General features: G+C 42.3%; 1 protein-coding gene across 1 annotated transcript in view; it reads right to left on the minus strand.

The window, feature by feature from the left end:
• The window catches only part of Ube2k (ubiquitin conjugating enzyme E2 K), a 57,670-nt gene extending 36,371 nt beyond the window's left edge, over positions 1-21,299 (minus strand). The window contains exon 1 of the mRNA XM_036200412.1: positions 20,961-21,299. Within this exon, the coding sequence (XP_036056305.1) occupies positions 20,961-21,023 (63 nt within the window). The 5' untranslated portion in view covers positions 21,024-21,299. The remainder of the gene's footprint in view (positions 1-20,960) is intronic.
• Positions 21,300-25,020: the final 3,721 nt, after the last annotated feature.

The raw sequence follows: 25,020 nt of genomic DNA on the forward strand, positions 1-25,020 counted from the left end.
ACATACACACATTCAAGCAAACACTCCAAATATAAAATATTTAAAATTTTTTAAAATCAAGAAATATGGTGAAATATATCAACACTATAAAACTAGCTGCCCCATTTAATCCAACATTCCAGGTCCTTTAAAACAGCTAAAATATCATTCATTACAATTTTTTTAAAAAGCTATAATAATTATGCAAATCACAGCAGAAAGAATAATAACAAAAAGACAATAATCTCAAAATCCAACAACTGAAGGATAGCTTCAAGGATTATCACACAATTCAAAGGAATAAACCAACAGAGGCACTGGAATAAAAGTGAACCAAGAGAGAAGATAAAGAGACAGTTCAGTCTGTAAAGTGCTCCCCTTAGAAGTTCCAGGACTTCAAACAAACAAATACGATCACAATGGACATGGTGACAGTCCCAGTCCCAACACCGGGGAGGCAGGATGAGTAGATCCCTCAAGTTCACAGGCCACCCAGCCTAGGCACTTACCAACTTCTTATCCAACGGTAGACCTTGTCTCCAAAAGAAATAAATAAGAACCTGAAGACTGACGCCTAGAATTGTCCCCTGGGTTCCATTTGTGTGCATGCATGTACTCACACTCAACATGTGTTGTGTCTTCTGATCTAAAATGTTTGGAAGTCATTACTCACACTAGAAGACATAAGCACAGAAATGGGAGTGGGATCTACATATGCACAAAACCCTCTGGTTCAATCCTCAGCACCACAAAAAAGGAAACCACAACAAGGCATAAGTGAGCAGAAGTATGAGCAATTAAAACCTCCTAGGAAGTTCCCAAGCTATCTGTCTTTTCCTCAAACACTGGTCCTCAAAATGACTATGAAAAGAACTCCAGCAGGGAAGAAAAAGGTGGCTATGTTGTAAGTCCACAGTACTCTGTCCTTAAACAAGATCCACCATCAAGAGAAACACTGCACCACAGTCTGCCCAGAGGCAAGAAAAATATCCAACTACGGCCAGTTCTAGCCTTGCAGTCTTACCTAAGGAGGGAAAAACAAAAGCCACACTAGGAAAGGTAACCACCAGGTACACAGATTCAGTAAAGACTGAAGACCACCCATAGAATGACAGAGCAGTTCTAGCTATCCCAGAACACCTTGCCATCAGCAGGCTCCTGTGTGACAACAGCTTACATACCTCTGAACTTAAGAATGGTAGGTATAAACACTGGGCCGTGGTGGCACATGCCTTTGGTCCCAGTACTTAGGAACCAGAAGCAAGTGGATCTCTGAGATCCAGGCAAGCCAGGGTTACACAGAGAAAACCTGTCTCAAAAACAAAACAAGACAAACAAAAAGAACAGTCTAAGGAACTCCAAAGATGACAATGAGACAAAACAATGCATGAGAGAAAATTTTATCCTCTGACATCTGCAGACACACAGCAAAGACTCAACACTGACTAACCCTTAATCAAATAAGCATAAAATCTCAAAGCAGAGATAGAGGCATCATTGGAAATAAAAGGACAGCCAGGGCTGTAAAGCAAGATGCTGTGGCCACCTCCTCAACAAGAAAACAAAGGTGTGTGGGTAAAAACCAGACCAGTCATGGGTAAAAGTCCTTGCTGCTCAAGCAGAGCATGAGGGCACATGCTTTGGTGGTGTTTTGTTTGGTTGGGGTTTTTGTTATTGTTCTTTTATTTTTCGAGGCAGGACTTCTCTGTGTAGCCCTCAATGTATCCATAGACCAGGCTGGCCTTGAACTCAGACCCACCTGCCTCTGCTTCCCATACTGGGACTAATTATGTGTGCTACCACACTTTACTGCTTTGTGGTATGTGGTGGGTATTATGTTCCCTGAAATATTGTATGTTCCCCCAAAATAAACATATCTGGGGTCAGAGAACAGACAGCCACTAGAACAAAGCCAAAAATGGTGGCTAGAAAATGGGAAGAGTAAGCCAGAGCAGAAGCTGGGTGGTAGTGGTGCATGCCTTTAATCCCAGCACTTGGGAGGCAGAGCTAGGTAGATCTCTGTGTGTTCAAGAACACAGCCAGCATGGCAGACACAGGCCTTTAACCTCAATACCAACCATAGAAGACCTGGAGATCTGTACAAACAGGCAGTGACAAGGAGGTCATGTGGCTGGGTTTACAACCAATGAGAAAACAGAACAGAAAGCCTATAAAAAAGACAGGACACACAGAAGTAGGTCTCCTGTGGAGAGGAAGGACAGCAGAAGCAGTGAAGGGTAAGGCTCTCAGCTATTGCTCTGACCTCTTGGTTTTTAACAGCAATTGTTCTGTTTCTTATTTAACAAGACGGTTACATCTACAGTGGTACTCTTGTTTTGGGGTCTTTTGTTTGTTTTGTTTTGTTGGTCAGTTTTGGCTGTGGGTTTTCTTTTTAGTCAGGGTCTCATTTCTAAAACGGTTTAGTATTTATTACCATTAAATGTTTGATTATTATACCTATTATATATACTTATGTACTTAAAACTGCATAAACATTTCTTGGGTAAGAGGTCACAATTAGAAAAAGGTCAAGAAGACTTGAAATTACTTCCGGTAATACCATAGGAGAGTAGCACTTACACCACTTATTTTATTTTACGGGTATGAGTGTTTTGGCAACATGCTTGTCTGTGCACCATGTGCTTGCCTAATGCCCAAAGAGGTCAAAAGAGGGCACTAGATTGTTACAGATGGTGGTGAGCCACCATGTGGGTGCTAAGGGCTGAATCCAGGTCCTCTAAAAGAGCAACAAGTGCTCTTAACCACTTAGGGAAAAACACAAAAACAAACCTTCCTAAGAGTTGCTGGCTGTGTTGTTTGTTCACAGCAATACAACACTGACGAAGACAATCCCTAAAGGTTTATAAATTGTTAAGTTTAAAAAAATGTAGAATAATCAACACATACTCTGTGTGTGACAGCCCTGGCTTTTTGACAATACTGGGGATTACCTTTACAGGAGAAACCAAGAGCTTGCTCTCCCTCTCCAAACAAAGACAAACAAACCTAAAGGTGGACAGCTATAGGCCAAGAGGTCCTTACCAGAGAGGGGCATCTTGTTCTCAGACTTGAAGAAATAAATTTGAGTCAGCAAGGCTGGGCAGTGGTGGCGCACGCCTTTAATCCCAGCACTCGGGAGGCAGAGGCAGACAGATCTCTGTGAGTTCAAGGCCAGCCTGGGCTACACAGAGTGAGTTCCAGGAAAGGCGCAAAGCTACATAGAGAAACCCTGTCTCAGAAAAAAGAAAGGGAGAGAGAGAGAGGAGGGAGGGGGGGGGAGGAGAGGAGAGGAGAGGAAAAAGGAAAGGAAATCATTATCTTGCTGAGCAGTGGTGGCACATACCTTTTGTGAAGTGAAAATTCTGTCTTAAATACACACACACACACACACACACACACACACACACACACACACACACACACCCTATATGAACTGGTATGAATTTGATGAACTAGGCTACCTCATGATTTTACTAATGGCTGAGTATATTACAATCCCCCTTTCAAAAAGCTTGGCTTAGGGACTGGAGAGATAGATAACTCAGCAGTTAAGAGCATTGGCTGCTCTTCCAGAGGACCGGGGTTCAATTCCCAATGTCCACATGGTTGTGATTCCAGTTCCAGGGAATCCAAACCCTTACACAGACATACATGTAGGCAAACACCATGCAAATAAATAAATCATTAGGGAAAAAAAAAAAAAAAAAAAGCTTAGCTTAGGGAAATAAACTCAATTCCGAAAGACGCCCATTCAGCATTGTACAGTATAGTGGGAAAATACTAAAACATGTTTAAACTTCAGTTCCTACAGTCCTTAAAAAAGGACTACTTAATGTAACAAAGAAAGTGCATACATTAAGGGAGAAAAAGACACATACAGCATACATAAAAGTGTACTTTGATTAAATGGGGGAGGGGGGACCCTGTTAGACAGATGTCTCAGCGGTTTTCCAAAGGACATGGTCTTAATTCCAAGTACCCACATGGCAGCTCATAACTATCTGTAACTCCAAGTCCAGGAGATCCCATGTACTCTTCTAGTCTCCATGGGCACCAGGCACACATGTGGTAAACACACACACATGCAAGCAGAACAACAACAACAACAACAAAAAAAAAATGTATTAATTTTTTTGAAAAAGGAAAAGAAAGAAAAAACAAAGAAGCTAGGGCTGGTAATCCTACCTACTCAGGAAGCTGAGGCTGGAGGGTTAAGTTCAAAACCACCCTGATCCACTTAGTGAGAGCTTGTGTCAACCTAAAGGGCAAAAGAGGGCTGGGGATGGATGTAGCTCTGTGGCACACCACTTGCCTAGCACGGGAGAAGCCCTGTGGTCAATCTCCAGGACTACCAATAACAGAGAGCGATATTGGCCAGCATCAGCAACCATCTTGTACAGCGGTTCTCAACTGTGGGTTGCAACCTCTTTGGGGGTCCAACACTGGGATGACATATCAGATATTTACATTAAGATTCGTAACAGTAGCAAAATTACAGTTATGAAGTAGCAGCGAAAATAACTTGGTTGGGGGAGTCATCACAACATGAGAAACTGTATTACAGGGTCACAGCATCAGGAAGGTTGAGAACCACTGATCCAGTTAGATGAAACTGTATATAGCTTACTTCCATCATCTTTTTGTACAAAAGAAAGGTTTTAAAAGTTTGTATGTGTGAGCGTTTTGCTTACATGGCTGCATGTGCACCAAGTACATGTCTTGTGCCCGCAGAGGTCAGAAAAGGGCACCAGATCCTTTAGAACTGGATAGTTATGAGCCACCACACAGGTGCTGGGATTCAAACCCAGGTCCTCAGCAAAAGTAACTTAGCCACTGGGATCTCTCTCCTGCACCATCCGTACATTTTTTTAATCCTCACAAAAAGCAAATAGACAGGACTGTGTTCCTGGCAAATATTAATAAACTGCAAACCCTCATTCTTCTACTGTTTTGTTGTTTCTTTGTTTTCCGGGAAAAAAAGATTTCTCTGTATAATGGCCCTGGCTATCCTGGAACTCACTCTTTAGACCAGGCTGGCCTCGAACTCAGACCCACCTGCCTCTGCCTCCCAAGGGCTGGGATTAAAAATATACATCATCACCACCCTGCTTCAAACCCTTATTCTTATGATAATCTCCTTGATTCTTATCAACAAAAATTATACCTTTCCCCCAAATATTTCATTGTTCCCAGATTCCCCTTTACCCTAAATTATGTTCACTTTCTTTAGCAAACCCAACAGCTGGCTTCATCCCAACATCAACACTCTGATCACTTCAATCACTGTTAAATGGTCTGCACACCAAAAACCCCAACTGAAACTAAACATCATCCTGAGCGTCTCTGTTTCTAGTCAAAATTAATCTTCCCACTTTGTTATGCATACCACCCCTACCCCTCTCCTTTTTCAAAGACTTCCCTAACAATCTTGTTGGAGGGAAAAAAAAAATCGGATTACTCTCTAGTATACTCAAACTCATCTACCCACCAACATACAATTCCCTCCATTATCTGCCACTTCTTCTCAAAGCTCCCTCAGACCTGACTTCCCCAGCTCTTTAAGGCCTCTCCTCTCTACTCTCCTGTTAAGCTAAACTCCTAATGTTACATTCTCACCTCATCCTTTAGTAACCCATTCCAAACAGATTTCTGTCTTCACCTTTCTAATAGAAACTCCAGCAAGGACACCAATGGTAATAATGTTGAAAATTCAAGGGTCTTTTTCCTTTTAGCAGCCTAACAGGCCAATTTCCTCCGAACACTCTTTTCTTGGCTTTAGTGACACCATGCACTTCTGCTTTTCTTAACACAAGTATTAACTCACTTCATCTTTTGTTAGTTTTCCTCAGTTTCAATTTCAGTATGTGCAAAAGGCTGAAAACAAAAGATCAGGACTTCATCCTAAAATCTGTATTTCAGGCGATTTCCCCCCTAAGATTCCCCAGTTGAGGATTTAAATGTATCACCTGCTTAGCTGACGTATGTCAAATCTCTCTCTAGATCTTGCCTTGCTTGTTATTTTTCATCAACATAAACCTAAAAAGGAAACAGCAAAATTCTTTTCTTTCCCATCTCTATCATCTCAAAAATTAGCATCACCACTAATTACTAAAACCAAAGACTTCAGTGTTTTGCTAATCCATGAGATTTTGTTGTTTGTACCTTTCGAGTATATCCCAGCACTGTACTACTCTTCAGCTCCCTACTCAACTCTACCCCAATTTACTAACATCTCTTGTCCAAGCGACCATCCTGCGTTTTTTCCTACCCTTTCTCAATAGCAAGCTAATGAATTTCCTTTCTCAATTTGATAGGGTGGTATAGTGATATTTTATTTGTATTGAAATGTGTGTTCAAGGACACAGCCAGCATGGCAGACACAGGCCTTTAATCTCAATACCAACCATAGAAGACCTGGAGGTCTGTACAGACAGGCAGTGACAAGGAGGTCATGTGAGGTTCACAACCAATGAGAAAACAGAACAGAAAGTCTATAAAAAAGATAGGAAACACAGAAGTAGCTCTCTTGCGGAGAGGAAGGACAGCAGAAGCAGTGAAGAAGGGTAAGGTTTTCCGCTCTTGCTCTGCAATTGTTCTGTGTTTCTTATTTAACAAGACGGTTACATCTACAGGGTGGCATAAACCTGTGGTGACAACACTTGAGACAGGCAGGAAGATCTGGTGGAATCCCAGGCCAGCCAGTCTACACAGCAAGACCTGATTCAAGAAACTGACAATTTTACACCCCCCCCTTTTTTTAAACTAATGAAAACAATGGTTTTAACTGGAAATCGATGTGTTCTACCAAAATACACTTTTGAACATTTCAATTTATCTGTGCATGGGGTGGGTGACATGTGGAGAAGAGAAAACAATTTGTAGTAGGTGGTCCCTCCCACCATGTGAGTCCCAGGGATCAAACTCAGGTCATTAGGCTTGGCAGCAAATACCTTTCTTTACCTGATAAAACATCTCACCAGCCCTAAATTACATTTCTTAATCTTCTTTAATTCAGTAAGAAGGTTTTTAAAAAGCAAAACCAGAAGTCATTGAAAAGAACTTCTGAGAAAGCTGTATGAAGGAGGCAAACTTGGCTGACTTATGTCTTTCCCTGCTGAACTTCAGATATGTTGTCTGGACAACCGTTTTGAGAATTTAAAAACATAAGGCACATCTTTAAGGACTATTAATTGAACATGAGAAGCAGTCTATGTCTTCCTGTAGTCCCAGCAGCACTGAGACAGATCAAGGTTGGAAGAAACTGTCAGGCCACATACATAGCTGGACCCTATCTCATAAATCCAAAGGATTTTCCATCTGTAATGCTAACATCACCTAAAACACCACCTTCAGACTTCCCACTTGTCTAAATTACTGACCACTATCTTCTTTGTTAGATCCAGAAACTCAAACCTCCAGATCAGTAGATCTCAACCTGTGGGTCACACCAGCAGACATTTACAATTCATAACAATAGCCAAATTAGTTATGAAGTAGTAACAAAATAATTTTATGGTTGGGGGTCACCACAACATGAGGGACTGTATTAGAGAGCCACAGCATTAGGAAGATTGAGAACCACTGCTCTAGATCCTTTTTCCTCAAATGCTCCCCATCTCCACCACCCCCACACATTAAAAAACACAACACCCAAACTTTGTATTTTCCTTTAAACTCGCCAATGGTTTCAACAGTCACTTAAAACATTCTAAGTTGATTTGGATCCTACCACCCTTTCCAAGTTCATCTTCATCATTGCCCACAAACTCCTAGCTATGTTTTAGTTAAACAGAACCCATTGCTTCTCTGAGTACTGATCTTAACAGTTTCAAGTCCAAGGGCTATGTAGTAAGACCACCTAGGCCTACCACTGCTAATGTCTCAAAACACTAAAAAAGAAAAGAAAAGGGCTGGAGAGATGGCTCAGTGGTTAAGAGCACCGACTGTTCTTCCAGAGGTCCTGAGTTCAATTCCCAGCAACCACATAGTGGCTCACAACCATCTGTAATGAGATCTGGTGCCCTCTTCTGGCCTGAAGGGACACATGCAGAATACTGTATAGCTGTATACATAATAAATACATAAATAAATAACTCTTCTTAAGAAAAAGAAAAGAAAAAGGCCAGATCTGGTGGAGCACACCTTTAATCTCAGTACTTGGGAGGCAGAGGCAGGCGAATCTATAAATTCAAGGCCAGCCTGGTCTAGAGAGGTACTTCTAGGACAGCCAGGGCTACACAAGGAAACCCTGTCTTGAAATTTAAAGACAAGGTGATGCTCAGCACTTGGAAAGTGGAAGGAGAAATTCAAGGTCATCCTCAGGTACACAGTGAAGTTAGGGTGCCCTGGCATATGTCTCAAAACAAAAGGTAGATGTAGATAAGAGATAAAGAAAAAAGGAAGGATCACTGTGGTGGGATTATAGTAAGATAACCTTTACTACCTATCTAAAGCAAACCTGTAACTTTTTTTTTGGGGGGGGGGGGGTTTTCGAGACAAGGTTTCTCTGTGTAGCTTTGCGCCTTTCCTGGAACTCACTTTAGAGACCAGGCTGGCCTCAAACTCACAGAGATCCCACCTAGCTCTGCCTCCCGAGTGCTGGGATTAAAGGTGTGCGCCACCACCGCCAGGCCAAACCTGTAACTTTTATATTTACAAAAGCTGACTAAGAAAAATTAAGCTGGGCAAGGTGAGTGAGCACATGCTTTTAATTTCAGGAGGTAGAGGCAAGCAGATCTCTGTCTATAGCCTGCTTGTCTACACAGCAAGTTCCAGACCGGCCAGGGATGCTTATGAGACCCTATCTCAAAAGGGGCGGGAGAAGGAAGAAAAGGAAAAGATCTTTTTTTTTCCATCTGTAGTTGTTATGATTATCAACTTTCCATAGCTGATCCTCCTGACATATAACTAAGTTTTATTCAAGTTTACCCAAATATGGCTATGTAAGGGTTATCCCCATGGAACTCTCTCCCTGAGGTTAAATTCAATTACTCAACCTTACAGCTTCCTTTAAGCTATACACACACACTTAAAATTAGCTGTTCAGTATCTCACCGCCTTGGTAGGCCTAAATCTACTCAGTAAAGCAGTGACAATGTCTATTTTATTAACCATCTAAGCAGTATTCAATAAATATCTGCTGAATAAATGAAAATATGAAGATAAACAAAAGAACCCACGGGAATATAGATGATGTCATATATACTACATAGATGCCCCTTGAGATCTTCAAAGGAGAAAACAACCAAATAAACCCAAAATAACTTCCTTCTGACCATCTTGCTTCCTAGTTTTTGACCTGGACTTCATTTTCTAAATAGAGGACTCAACCAAATTAGTCACCCATATATGGAATAGATATACAACTTGACCTGGACACCATCTTTAACAATTTTACACTTCTCCTAGTCTCAGAAACAGAACAAAATGTATTACTTACATGATGGTTGGGATAAGCTCCCCAATATCTTGAAACTTACTCAGGAACACAAGTGCCTCCTACTAAGCCACAGTGTACTTGAATAACAGAGAGTGGAGTATCAATAAGCTAGGTCTCCACCTTCAATGATACATCACCAGGGTTTTTTGAAACAGGGTTTCTCTGTGTAACTATGGCTGTCCTGTGTAGCCCAGGCTGGCCTGGAATTCAGAGATCCACCTACTTCTGCCTCCCAAGTACTGGAACTAAAGAAGTGAAACCACACCTGGCCCATTCTCATGTAGGCACATGGAGGATAGTACAGCACCTCACAAAGCAAACATCTTAGGACAAAGTATGACACAAATCCAGAGACATTTTTTAAAAAGGCCTGACAGCTGGGCATGGTGGCACACACCTTTAATCTCAACACTCCAGGAAGAGGCAGGCAGAGAGTTCAAGACCTGTTCTACATATACTGAGTTCCAGGCCAGCCAGGGCCACACAGTATACCTTGCAGGGGGGTGAGGTCTGACATAAATAACCACCTAGGGCTGGGGATATAACTGAGTACTACAAAACGTGCCAGGCATATACAAGGCACTAAATTTGCATGGAAGCAGAGATGTCTTAGTGGAGCACTTAGGTTAATTTAGAAACCAGGCATGGCATAATTCTGTAATCCCTGCATTCAAGAGGCGGAGGCTAAATTGTAAGCCTGTTCTCATTCAAAAGAATGAATGAATGAAGACTGTTATGGGATATTCATACACTGTGTGAAAATGTATTGCTGTGACTGGTATAATAAAAAGCTGAACAGCCAATAGCTAGGCAGGAGGTATAGGCAGGACTTCCAGGCACAGAGAGGACTATGGGAAGAAGAGAGGCAGAGTCCATAGCCAGACACAGAAGAGGCAGCATGGGCAGTATGGAGAGGTGAGGCAATAAGCCACGCAGCAGAACATAGATTAAAATATACAGGTTAATTTAAATTATAAGAACTAGTTAGGAACAAGCCTAAGCTAAGGCTGAGCTTTCATAATTAATAAGTCTCCATGTCGTTATTTGTGAGCTAGTGGCTCAAAGAAAAAATACAACTACAGAAAACATTTACATATAAAACAAATATTCATAAAAAAAAACTAAAAAATTTATAAAAAAAAACCCAACAACACCTAAACTACATCCAAAGACATAATAAGAAATCAGTATATACCACTCATATATACACTCAAAATTCTCAGCATAAACTGGAAATAACTAAATATCTAACAAATGTAAAAAGTGTTCTGAACTTTTTTTTTTTTTTAATCCTAGGGACTGAAGAGATTGTTCAGTAGTTAACAGTAATGACTGTTCTTGCAGTGGCGGCACACGCCTTTAATCCCAGCACTCGGGAGGCAGAGCCAGGTGGATCTCTGTGAGTTGGAGGCCAGCCTGGGCTACAGAGCGAGTTCCAGGGCAGGCTCCAAAAAGCTACACAGAGAAATCCTGTCTCGGAAAAAAAAAAAAAAAAAAGAAAAAAAAAAAAAAAAAAGAACAGCATTAAAGAACATTCATTAAGGACAGCATTAAACAAGATAACTCAGAGATGAGTAAGACAATCTCAATAGACAACTTGAAACAAATCTAGAAAATACAGTCATCACTTGGGAGAAGTACATAAAAATGGACAGGAGAAGCTAGAGAGATGATTCAAATGACTAAGAGAGCATGCTGCTGTCAGAGGGGCCAGTTCACTTCTCAGCACCCCTATTAGGGGGCTCACAATTGCCTGTAACTTCAGCTCTAGAGGATCTGATGTGCTCTTCTGGCCTGTTCAGGCATACACACATATATACACATATACATATGATATACATGTTTCTTTAAAAGATCTACTTTAGGTGGTGGCACACACTTTTACTCCCAGCATTCCGGAGGCAGAAGCAGAGACAGACAGATCTGAGTTTGAGGGCAGCCTGGTCTACAGAGCAAATTCCAGGACAGCCAGAGCTACAGAGAAACCCTAGAGGGGAGAGGGAAGCTTTTTGTTTTAAAAAAAAATCCCAGTAGGGTTAGGATGTAGCTCAGTTGGTAGAACATTTGCTGAGCACGACAAAATCCTAAGGTTCAATCCTTGTACCCCATAAACAGAATGGGGTGGTATATAACTGTACTCCCAACACTTGAAAAGGTGGCAAAAGAATTGAAGTTCAAGGTCACCCTCAGCTACATATCAAGTCTGAAGCCAGCCTAGGATACAAGAGAACCTGCCTCAAAAATAAGTGGAGAGGGGAGCACAAAAGCAAAGTGTACCTATCCAAGATCTGAAGCGACGACACTTTAAAATACCAAGCTAGCACATTCCAGGAAGCACAAGATGCTTAGAAGAAAAGGATTCTAAGAATTTTCAAGTTTTCTACAAGTCTATCTAGAAAATTGTACAGATGTAAGTACAATTAATAATATATTGAGTGCACTAAAGAAATCTGACAGTGACACTAGAGAACAGGAGTACATTGAGGGTTCAAGAAACTTATCAAGTGGCATTTTTAGCCATGGATGGTGACACATATAACCTATAATCATAGTGCCTGGAAAATGGAGGCTAGTGGATCAGGAGATTCAATACCAGTCTTGGCTATACAGAAGTTCAAGGTCAGCAGAGTCTACATGAGACCCCATCTTCAAAAAAAAGAGGTAGTATTTTAGGATAAATAAGTTTCATTTATTTCTTTTTGTGAGTAAGAATTTCATTTTCTTGTTCAGGTAGGTATTAATCTCCTGGTTCCAATGATTTCTTCTTGCCTCTTCCCAACCCTTTGGGTGCTGGGATTATATGCACGTGCCCCATACTTGGCTTAAGGAGGTTACAGAACCAAAGGACTGGTAGGATGTGGTCCTAGCACTTGGGAGGCAGAGGCAGGAGGTCTCTGAGTTGGAAGCCAGCCTGATACACATATTTAGTTCCAGGACAACCAGGACTATGTAGAGAGACCCTGTTTCAACAAAACAAACAAAAGGCAAAGGCAAAGGATTGGAGTCAGGAAGATGGATCTACAGGTAAAGAAAAGACTGGTAAACTGGGCTCAATCACATTAACTCACATGATGGGACCAGAGCCAACTCCTTGCAAGTTGCCCTCTGACCACTACACCCCCAACCCCCACTTCTTTTTTAAGCAAGGCAAGGGGCTAGTGAGATAGCTCAGTGGTTAAGCCATATGGTGAAAGTAGAGAACTGACTCCCAGGAGTGGTTCTCCAATCACACCACATCTGCCATGGCATACATACAAACACACTAATAAAAATGGGGGGATGTACCTAAAGACTTGGTACACGCCTACAGCTGAACTAAACAGCAAGCAGCAGTTCAGTACTATGCAAGCTTTGAGATACAAGTCTGAAGTTTATACAGGGATAAAAGTATAAATCTGAACCTTGATCCCAAATAGGCTAGGAAAGCTATAAAGGCTATGACTATGAAATAGGCAGCAAAGGACATAAAGAAAATGACAGTACAAGATCATTTTTAACTTTTTTATATTCCACGTATGTATTTTTGATATAAGGCCCCAGCTGGTCTCTCAAAAGCTGAGATTATAGACATGCACCACCACACCTGGCTTCTTTATTTTTAAATACATGTTCAAGTGTGTGTCTTCCTGGTCCATGTGAGTGAAGTGGCCAGAGTGGCCAGAAGACAGCGGGTACCCTGGAGCTGGAGTTACAGGAGGTTCTAAGCAGCCCCAAGTGGGCACGAGAACCAATCCTGGGCAATCTGCAAAAGCTGTAACTACCCTTAACAGCTGAGCCCTAACAGTAGCCCCTATTTTCATTGTCTGTGTGTCTGTGTAATGTACATGGAACCAGCAGTCACTATCAGGTGTGTTCCTCCACAGACCTCCTTCTTTTTCCTATTTATTTATTTATTTTCTGGAGGAGGGATGTGCATGTCATGAAACAAGCATGTGGGGGTTAGAAGATAATCTGCAGGATCCTGTGAATCAAACTCAAGTAGTCAGGATTGGGAGTGAGTGTCTTTACCTGCTGAGCCTTCCTGTCAACCCCTCACCTTATTTTTTTGAGCCAAGGGTCTCTCAGTGAACCTGGAGCTTACAATATTAGCTAGACTGGCTAACCAGCAAGCCCTGGGTACCTGCCTGTCGCTTCGACCCTATCCCCACTGTACCTGACTTTTATGAGTGCTTAGGATGAAACCAACTCTCCACACTTGAGCAGCCAGCATTTTACCCATTGAGCCCTCTCCCTGGCCGAGATCTATAATGGAAAGGTGGGGTAAAACTAAGTGACAGGGAGGCAGTCATAAAGAACCATATAGTGAGAGTATGTAAGTTACATAGAGTAAGAATAGTGAAACTCGTAAAAACAGAAGAGAGAAGGGTGACTACCAGGAATGGAGAGAGAGCAGAGTGTTCCTGAGTACAGACTTTTTTCAGTTTTACAGGACAAGGAAAGTTCTGGAGAAAACGGGTAGTAATGGCTGCACAACACCACTGTAAATGTATTTAACACCACTTAAGCACACATCTAAAGGTGATTAAGCTGGCAAACTTTGTTTAGCGCTTTATCAGGGCCAAGGGGTAGTACTGGAATCAACTCAGAGCCTTGCACACAAATGAGCTGTCCAAAGCTATGTGCTTTTTTTGTTTGTTTGTTTTTCGAGACAGGGTTTTTCTGTGTAGCTTTGCGCCTTTCCTGGGTTATGTGCATTTTTATCATACTTTCACAGAGTAAATTTTAAAAAAAACCACATAATAGGAAATATCAAATATATAAAAAGAATGCTTTAAAAATTAATCAAGGGGGAAAAAAGGAAAGAAAAAAAGACGTGGAGGAAAGAGGGACATTTTCTTTTCTATTTTCTTTTCTTCTTTTTGTTTGGTTTTTGAAGACAAGGTTTCTCTGTGTAACAGTCCTGGCTGTCCTGGAACTTGATTTGTAGACCAAGCTGGCTTCGAACTCCTAGGTCTGCCTGCCTCTCTGCCTCCCAAGTGCTGGGATTAAAGTCCAGCTGAGGAGGGACATTTTCAATACATACTTTTCCTTAGTTTACAAACTGTCTCCTAAAAGAGATTAACACCTTGAAGCCCATATATCCCTATACATTATTCTCTCTGGCCATCTGCCCACATGATGACAAGCTCTTAACGTAAACAATGACGTCAACTCACAGAAGCAGTCACTGAGGAGCTAAGGAGCTGGCTCCATGAGGAAAGCACAAATGTTAGCAAGGAGTTCGAATCTCCAAAGCCATGTATGCACTTCCAGTGTCCCTAATGTGAGACCTGGGCAAGACAGAGAGTCCCCCAGAGACTCCCAAGGCAGCCAGTCTCTCATAAAACAAAGAACAAAGAGACATCCTGTTTCAAACAAGAAGGAATGGTAAGACCAACACCCGAGAATGTCTGTAGTGTCCTCTCAAAGTGAGACCCTGTCTCAAAAAAAAAAAAAAAAGAGCTAGAATCAGTATTTAGAACTTCAGTAGAAAAACCAGGACTTAAAATCCCATTATGAAGCCTACACTCTTAATTACTAAATTTACCACTTTACAATCCAAGAATTAAGTATCTCTGCCTCCTGGCAAGTTTAAATTCTCATAAGAGGGATAAAGGAAAACAAATAGCTAATAGTAAAACTCTCTTTGCATTTTTATCAGTATTTACTAGTATTATAAAAAGACTATCATATGGAACACTGACATACTGTTTGGAGTAGACAAAAATGCGTTGTTCACCATTAACTAGCTTGGTATCACTGACCCACAACCAACCTCTTTGGACCTGTTTTCCAGTCTTTTTCTTTTTTAAATCAAGACAGGATTTCTGTGTGTAGCCCTGGCTGTTCTGGAACTCGCTCTGTAGACCAGCCTCAAACTCAAGATCCACCTGCTTCTTTCTGCCTTCCAAGTGCTGGGATTAAACGCGTGTGCCATCACCACCAAGCAGTTTCCCAATCTTACAGGTAAGGAACTCATTATGGTATCTTTGGGCTCTTTAAAAACAAACACGCACACTCACACACAATAAATTTTAACCATTCCTAAGACACTATTAACTACAGTGGGGTTTTGTCACTGTGGCTTTTGAGATAGGCTCTGAAGTAACTCAGACTGGCCCTAAACCCCTCATTCTCCAGTCACCACACCTGGAGGGTTTTTTGTTTGTTGAGACTGGGTGTCTCTCTGCAGCTCTGGCTGTCCTAGAATTTGCTATGCAGACCAGACTGGCCTCCAATTCACAATCATCCTGCCTCTGCCACTGGAGTGAATGCTAGCATTAAAAGCCTGGAGTGGAGGTTTTCGTTTTTGGTTTTGTTTTTTGTTGTGGTTGTTTTTTAAACAAAAGATTTTGAAGAGCCCTCTGAAATAGCTTACTTAGCAGGTAAAACTGGTCTGCAAGTCTCATGACCTGAGTTTGATTTCTGGAACCCACAGTGGACAGAAACACCTTTCCAAAGTTTTCCTCTGATCTATACACATAGACAGATGACAGACAGAAAATTTTAATTTTTAAGGGGATTTTTCAAAAACCTTCAAACTTGAATCATACAGTATATACTCATGTCTATTCTTTTACTCAAACACACTAATCTGTGCTGTCAGAAATCAGAAAACATGGGCATAGTGGCATGCATGTTTCATCCTATCACTGAGTAAGCTGATGAGTTCAAATCAAAACCGACAGATAGGCCTTTAATCCCAGCACTTGGGAGGCAGAGGCAGGAGAACCTGTTAAGTTCTACATAGCGAGTTCTAGGGCGGTCAAGACTATAAAGAGACCCTGTCTCAAAAAACAAGGAAAACAAAAACAAAAACAAAAACCCAGGAGGTCTACACAGCATGTTTCAGGTCAACCAGGGAGGGCCATATAGTGAAGCCCCTTCTGAGATTTTTAAAAACAAAATGAGAAAAACAACTGGAGGTTACAGGATTCAGGAGTAAGAGGCAGGTGAAGCTCTGACTTGAGGCCAGCCTGGTCTAAGCAGTGAGTTCAAGAACAACCACAACTGCAGAGAGGAGAGTCTCTGTCTTTAAAAAAGAAAAAAAGAAAAGGATAATCAAAAAGAAAATAACAAAGAAACTATGTCCTACAGAAATCAAAACACATTCTTTTAGAAGTTTGCAAGCTACTTGCATATAAGATAATTTAGGTCAAGCCAGATCAACTATAGTAAATTTAGTAAAATTTAAAATTATGAAAGACTAAATACTAAAGAAAAACTTAAAACACAACAGTAATTTCATGAAACAAACTTGCTTCTACCACAGATTTAAACATTCCTTTAATTCCTGCACTTGGGAGGCAGAGGCAGGGGGATCCAGTGAGTTTGGCGGCCAGCCTGGTCTAGAGAGTGAGTTCCAAGACAGCCAGGACTGTTACACAGAAAAACTCTGCTTCAAAAAATCAAAGAAAAGCAAAAATCAGCAAACTATAGCTAAGAATTATTAAAAAAAAAAAAAAAAAAGGACAGGTATCATGAGCATAAATATACCAAATTAAGAGCATTTTATATCACTAAACTTCAAATTTAAAAATATTTCATGTAGAAATTCAAGTAAACCTTTAATTATAGGTACCAATTAATGAGTTTATACTAACATTAACTAGTGCTTAAATGCTTTATCAAGTAATACAAAGTATTACAAGTAATAAAATGGCCAAGAGGTGGTGGCACACACCTTTAATCTCAGCACTCAGGAGGCAGAGTCAAATGGATCTCTTGAGAGTTCAAAGCCAGCCTGGTTTACAAAGCAAGTTCCAGGACAGGCTCCAAAGGTTTCCATAGAGAAACCCTGTCTTGAAAAAAACCAGGGTTGGGGATTTAGCTCAGTGGTAGAGTGCTTGCCTAGCAAGCGCAAGGCCCTGGGTTCGGTCCTCAGCTCAAAAACAAAAGAAAAAGAAAAAAACCAAAAAGTAATAAAATGTAGGCCCAATTTCGATAATTAAACGTATGCCTATTCTTACCAAGTGTAGTGCATAGTAACAAGCAAATCCAAATTCTAAAGCCACATTTGCAATAAAGTCATGTAAACAATAATTTAACTTCTTTGAACCTCAATTTCCTCATCTAAAAAATAGGAGATCTAATTCAAAAACCCGTTACTAAGAATTAGCAATAATCTATAAATAATAGTTGAAGAGGCATTCTGTAAAGGGCAGCTGCAATAATTGGAAGCAATAATACAACCTATGAATATATGACTTACTCTTCACAAATAGCAATTCACCTGACTTGACTCACAAACTATAATGCATTTTAGGTAAATTTCCCATTCTAAGCAACTCTGAGCCACTACTTAAAATTCCATCATATTGTAGAGTATCTAACTGATAAAGGCCTATCTCCAAGTAGTACTGTATGAAAAACACATGCCGCCTTTATTCATCAAGTACCATTCACATGACTCAAAGTCCATAGTGTGCCCAGTGATGCAACTTCCCTACACATAAATCAGTTTTAACCATTTCCCATAAATCCTTTCACTGTAGTGTACTGGCAAATACAAACCTCCACTTCCGACACAAACATGATTGTCTCTCCTTAGTACCTGACTTTGTCTTTCACATGTATGTTAAGGGCTTACATTTTAAGTAATACACTCAGCAAATAACTACTTCCAGCCAATTCCTATGACTAGAATTCAGTCAATGGAAGCTATCACAGAGTTCCGCCTGCTTCTGCTCACCCACCTCCAGTGCTGGGATTAAAGGTATGCTCTGACAAGTTATCTTTACAAAGGTACTTAAAAAACAGGCCAAAAATAAGTCATTAGATCAAACCAAAATTCTTAAACACTAGCATATGGATGAAACCTGGTACACTGGAGATTTACAAGAGGTCACATGCTGAAATAATTACTTGATCAGCTGTTCGGATATATATTTTTTCTTTCTGTTTTTGTTTTTTGTTTGTTTGTTTGTTGTTTTTTCAAGACAGGATTTCTCTGTGGAGCTTTGGTGCCTGTCCTGGATCTCACTCTGTAGACCAGGCTGGCCTTGAACTCACAGAGATCTGCCTGGCTCTGCCTCCAGAGTGCTGGGATTAAAGGCGTGTGCCGCCATCACCCGGATGGATATATATTTTATATACTTAAAAAGAAAATCTATAGACTGCACTATGAGTCATTCACTGAGGTGAAAATTAATCACTACAGCCTATGTATGGAACTGGGCATACTACAATGTCAATGAAATAAAATATTGGTTGAGGATAAAACTACCTGTTGGTTGTGCTTTTCTACATTATTAAATGTTTCTGGTTGAAACAGGGTTTCTCTGTGCAACTGCCCTGGCTGTCTTGGAACTCACTCTGTAGACCAGGCTGGCCTCGAACTCAGAGATCCACCTGCCTCTGCCTCCCAACGTTGGGATTCATGGCCAGCATGTGCCACCAAGCCAGTTTACAATATTAAATTTTATCTGTTCTTTTCCTAGCATCCTTTGCAGTTTATTTTCCTGGATTAAGTTCCCTGCTAGGCTTATAAAGGCACTGTTCCTGAATAATTTGTGTTCACATTTCCTATTTTCTTCCTCAGAAAAACTGACCATTTTTCCTTTGTTTTAGTCTCATACACTGGAATGAGCGTTTATTTCATTTGCATGTGTGGGTATAGAGGTCAAAGGACAACCTTCTACTATGTGATTCCTCAGGACCAAACTCAGGTCATCAGGCTTGGCAACAAGCCTCCTTTCCCCACGGAGCCATCTCCTCAGCCCATCACTTACATAGAAAGTCACATCACATAAAGCAAAGAAGGTATATGAATTTTCAGGGAAGTAACTTAAGTCTAAAGACCTGTACAACTTTATTGCATAACAAATGTTTTAGGCTCTGATAACAAAATGAGCTCTTATCTCTCATTAAGAATACATATCTACAACCCCAAAGTACATTTGCTTATTAAAGAAAAAGTTACAATCACTGTTAAAATGTATGTGAATACAGACACTCAGGCTGGTTCTGCACTGTTCCACAGAAACACAAAGTCATCCTTCCATTCAGAGTTTTGGCAAATGAATACAGAGGTCAGAGTTCATGCTATGTCAAGTGGATCACTACTTATTTCCGAGCCTGTTTACTAAGTCTGCTAATACAGGCATTTCAATTTGAAGTAACTTTCTACTTCAAATTGATGGAGAATTATCTGCAGACCCAACGGCACAAATGCTGGAGTGCTGGAAGATTTCTAACAACTACTCACACTTAAAATGCCTAATTTTAAAAATCATTACTGACATGAGCAGGATACCAAGCATATATGAAAACATAACAGCACTATTTATGGGACAAGGGAATGTGAACCTTGAGAAAAAGAATTATTTTCAGAATTTTGTTCCTAAATTCATTCACAGAAAATCTGGCATTTTTGTTTATTCAGGTCTGAAAAACTGTACTATCACTTTACACTGCTGAGTCAAATTATTAAATTCAATATTTCACAAAAAATAAATATGGTCAGCATTAATATATTTAAATCCTGAAGGACTCATCGGCAGCGAGAGTCTTATTTTTTAAATCTGCTACTTCATGATATACTATTTTGTGTCCGAACAAACCTAACTCAATAATGAGCTACAACAATATGTATCTGATGAAATCTCTTCTTTTTAATGGGCCTATTTTCAAAAGTAAGACTCAAGTTAACTCCGAGGGGCATCATAATGAAGTTTCACGGCACCGCACTAGTCAGAGTGGCACTGCCCTAGGGGAGACTCTGATATTGGTAAACAGTATTTTGAAATATGCAACTCATCCACTTCATTATTTTTCCTAGTTCCAATCACTTAATGTAACAAACAACTTGCCTTTCACCAGAAAAAAAAAAAAAACAAACTCTAAATGTCAACGACAGGGCCTAGTTACTGGTGGAGGCGTACGTGGAAAAGAGATAAGTATCTAACTTGGAATTAATCTCCTCTACGTAGTGTAAAATGCCTCAACGCCCCTTCCCAGAACGATACTGACCATCATGTCTCCGTGGGTCCCCCAACACTCTACTGTAAGGGAGTCCATACCGAAGGACCCTTGAGGCTCCTTCCTCAAAGACAAGACAGCACAGGCCTGGCAGGCAATACCCGGAGTACCCCCTAAAAGTGTGGGCCTGGGAGGTGCGCGGCTGCCGGGGATCTGGTTACTCTCTTTCCCCTTCCCCCAACCAACCCACTTCCCGGGTTTGCTCGGCCTGCTCGGTCCCCACCCCGGAGCCACACATCCAGACGTCGCCGCCGCCGCCGCCGCCTCGGGGCTCCCTCCAGAGCTCACGTGTCCCCCGACCAGCGCTTCTGCAGCTGCCCCCCGAAACCCTGGTCCTCCCCAGGCCGGCCGGCCGCGAGACCGTCTAGCCCAGGGCCCGGGGAGGGGAGGGGAGGGGAAGGCGGGGGGGGGAGGAGGAGGAGGAGGAGGAGGGGAGACCGCCGCTTCCCCATCGGCAGCAGGGCGGCCGCAGCGAGGCCTCGGGGTCGCGGCAGGAAGGGCCCCCCTCCCCGCCCGCCCGCCCCGGGCCGACATGGGGTGGTGGTGGGGAGGGGGGGGGGGTGTCCGGTAGATCATTTCTGACCTCCTCGCTCTTCAGCACCTCCTTGAACTCCCGCTTGATTCGCTGCACCGCGATGTTGGCCATGTCTCTGCCCGCAGCTGATTCGTACCCGCCTCCTCCGCCACCGCTACGACCACCGCCACCGCCGCCACCTCTTCCTCCACCGCCTCCGCCCTCAGTGATTCAGACCCGAGCACACGAGCGCTGCCACCGCCACCCTCGCCGCCGCGTTCCCCCTCACTGTAGAATCACCTCCGCGCCCGGCCACCAAAATGGCGCCGGGGCCGCGCATGCGCACCACGCTGACCCGGGCGGGCGGCGCAGCCGCTCCAGTGGGAGCCCCCCATACGTCTGAGCAGCGGAGCCCGCGCCGCGCCGCGCGTCTCAGCCGGGGCTTCGGACGCGTGGCTCCGCCCTGCCGGCGTCTGGGGCCAGGAGGGTGCGGCCTCCGCGCCGCCGCGCCGGGCAGCGGGGTCTGGGCCTGGCAGGGCTTCCCCCTGCCTGCCTGCCTGCCCGCCGGCCCGCCCGTCCGCCCCTGGGACCCGGAGGCCTACCGGTGCCGAGGCTCGCACCCGAGGTGGGAGCCCCACCTGGCGGGCTCCCCCGGCCCCACGCGCCCCGAGCCCCGCTCTAACTCTGCCAGACCCAGAGCCCACGGGCTGGAGGTGGAGGGGGGGTAAAAAAAACTCTGCAGGAACTCGGTCCTGCCCAGCGTCGGTTGGTAAACCCTCACCCTCCACCCCACCCTCCGGGAAATCCACCGCCGTAGCTTTTGTTCTTGGAACCATGATAACTTATGCAGCTATTATTCGGTCATCCCAGGTATTACAGAGGTTGTGTAATGGTTGGATCCCACGGGTTGTTCTCGGTACAGGTAATTGCCAGGGAGAGGCCTGTGGTTGGTTTCAAAGCCAGAAGTTAATCAATCGTTGACCTGTTTAGATAACGAATGCTGAGCTGTAGAACTGAAATGTGTTTTTCAAACTTGAATGTGCTTCGGAGTCCCTGGAGAGCTTGTTAGATTGCCAGGTAGGCCCTATCCCTAGAGTGTGGGTGAGCCTAAGAATGTGTGCTCCTAGCAGGATCCCTGACTGCCTGTTTTTCAGCGACCACACTGTGAGATCGGCTGAACTAAGCGTATGAGAATCTGTGTAATAGTGTAGTGCAGTTGAAGAACGAAGGAGCTTTAGACCTACAAAGGTGCTTGGCAGATTTCAGTTAGACAGTGAGTATAATTGAATGGAGAAGATAAACTACTAAGATGTTTCAAGTGAACAATAGTGTTGAAAGGCGATTTGAAAGTGGTCAGTAGAGTTTAAAGCAAATAAAATAGTTTGGGTGCTGGGAGGTACGTTGAAAATAACGTTTGGAAATAAAAGTGTTATTTTAGGAGTATGTTTCATGTATTTCTTCACCTGATTAACCAGTTGACTATTGTAAGACTGAGTTTACAAGCTGAGTGTGGTGGTACACACTTGTAATCCCAGAACTCCGGAGTCAGAAGCAGAAGGATCATGAGTTCGAGACCAGTCTAAGAGTGCTACAGGACTCCGAGAGGATATTTTTGCTCCCCGTTCTGTCCCAAGCCAACTCCGTTGTCAGCTTCGATTCCCTCATCTGTGAAATAAGGAGGTTGCTAGAGTCCAAAATTCTGAAACATCTTTAAACGTTTCCCTGAGTAGACAATTATAGAAACTCTTGTAGCAGAGCCCCCTAGTGGTTGTAAGGAGGAGTCAACTATTACAACTAAACACGACAAAGAATTTTTGCCATGATAGAACTCTAGAAATGCTGTAGGTATTTATGCCCATACATACAACTTAAAACACTTTGTATCACACTCTGCCCAACCTCAAGAAACGTAACAATCCATCGGGGAACAAGTTATAAAGGTCTGATAATTTCTTTGAAAGATAGGGACCTGGTAATGCTTTTTCTGTGCCGAAGCTTGAACCCAGGGCCTGTGCATGCCAAGTGTGCACTAGGAAAGGCATGCAGCCAGCCAGGTTGTGGTGTGTATTTATGTTTAAGCTGGCTCTGATTATACAACCCAGGCTGACCACAGATTGAAACTTTTCTGACTCAGTCTCCCTAATGACTACAGACAGACACCACCACACCAGGCTCAGGTTTGTGAATTTTTTTTAATGCAAGTAATCATTTAACTGCGGTCACATTTTTGGAATTCATTCTATTAACATTTCTAGAGAACCAAAAGGATGTGACTAGTGATAGCTGAGTAATTTTATGAGTAGTAGCATAGCAGTGTTAATGTTAGTTTTGGCAAAGCACCTTAGTAATTTACAATGTTCGCATTAACAGAAGGTGACTAAAGCATGGACAGAAATCTCTACTATCTTTGCAACTTATCTGTAAATCAATAATTCTCAACTGGTCATGGCAGCTTATTCCTGTAACCCCAACTACTTGGGAAGCTAGGGCCCAGGAGTTAGAGGTCAGCCTAGAGGAGGGTGGTCAAGAGAATGGAGTGTCTGGTCTGGGTGGAGACCCAACATTCCAGCTGGGCTAGTTCACTTGCTGTGGCTACGGGACCACCTTCAGCATACTAAGGAGATAGACGGCTTGATTAAGTTCTTTAATGAGATGTACTTTTCCTTCCCAGAGTTCCCTAGTGAAGTAGCCCAGGAGCTGAGCTTTGTAAGGAGGTAAGTCTGCCCACTCTTCAGAATTGCTCAGAAAAGTTAGATTTTACCTTCCTTCTGTCTGTTTGCCAAGTGTGCTGCTTTTCCTTAATACTTGGCCTCTTCCCCCCAACATTTTGGGCTTCCTTGCTCTTTCTATAAAGCTTCCCACTATATACATGGCTGCTTATTTTTCATGTGTCTGACCTCCATGTCACCTTCAATGATGTTTTTTTCCTTATCTCCTTCAGCAAGCTGCTGAAATTTGGAACTCACCTGACTTGAGGTTTTCATTTTCCTTTTGTTTTAGTTTGTTCTTGAGAAAGGGTTGCACTTTGGCTGGCCTGGAGCTCAGTGGTAGACCAGGCCAACCTCAGAAAAGATCCACCTGCCTCTGCCTCCTGAGTGCTAGGATTAAATACATTCACACCCCCCCCCATTTTTTTAATCCTTGTTTCCATTGGAGTCCATCCTTAAATTCTTTTATTAATGAGATTAAAAAAAAACCCAAAGGGGTAAGATAAATTGCAAAGATAGTAGAGATTTCTGTCCATTCTTTACTCACCTTCTGTTAATGCAAACATTGTAAATTACTAAGGTGCTAAGATATTACTAAGATTCCCATGGCTCAGAGGGTAAGAGCACCGACTGCTCTTCCAGAGGTCCAGAGGTCCTGAGTTCGATTCCCAGCACCCACATGGTGGCTCACAACCATCTACAATGAGATCTGGCATCCGCATCCTCTTCTGTATACATAATAAATAAATCTAAAAAAAATAGCGGGGCAGTGGTGGCGCACGCCTGTAATCCCAGCACTCGGGAGGCAGAGGCAGGTGGATCTCTGTGAGTTCAAGGCCAGCCTGGTCTACAAATCGAGTTCCAGGACAGCCTCCAAAGCTACAGAGAAACCCTGTCTTGAAAAACCAAAAAAAAAAAAAAAAAAAAAAAAAAAAGATCCCAGTAATATCAAGACCTTCACTCAAGAACCTTTTTTAATTATTACACAAGAATTCAGGTGGTGATGTACGCCTTGAATCCCAAGTACTCAGGAGGCAGAGACAGATGGATCTCTGAGTTGGAGGCCAGCATGGTGAGATAGGATAGGATAATAAAGTAGATTATTGTATCTACTTGTAAACTAAATCAATTAACTATCAGCTTTAGATAATTTGCATTGGTTTGTATTCTTGTATATTGGTACAAAAATAAAATTATTTTCCTATTTCTGTGTAAAACAATTTGTATATTCATACAAATGTAAAATTATATTTGTCATACTGTGTATGTTCTACCTCTGTTTAGGATATTTTGTATATATTAAGGATATTGTCATATTGCACTATACATTTCTACCTCTGATTAAGATATTTTATATGTTGTCACAAATTCGAGGTCATTGTTCTTATACTGTACATCTGTTTACAGATTGTTTACTCTTA

This window comes from Onychomys torridus, chromosome 10 (assembly GCF_903995425.1).
Source record: "Onychomys torridus chromosome 10, mOncTor1.1, whole genome shotgun sequence".
Taxonomy (NCBI): domain Eukaryota; kingdom Metazoa; phylum Chordata; class Mammalia; order Rodentia; family Cricetidae; genus Onychomys; species Onychomys torridus.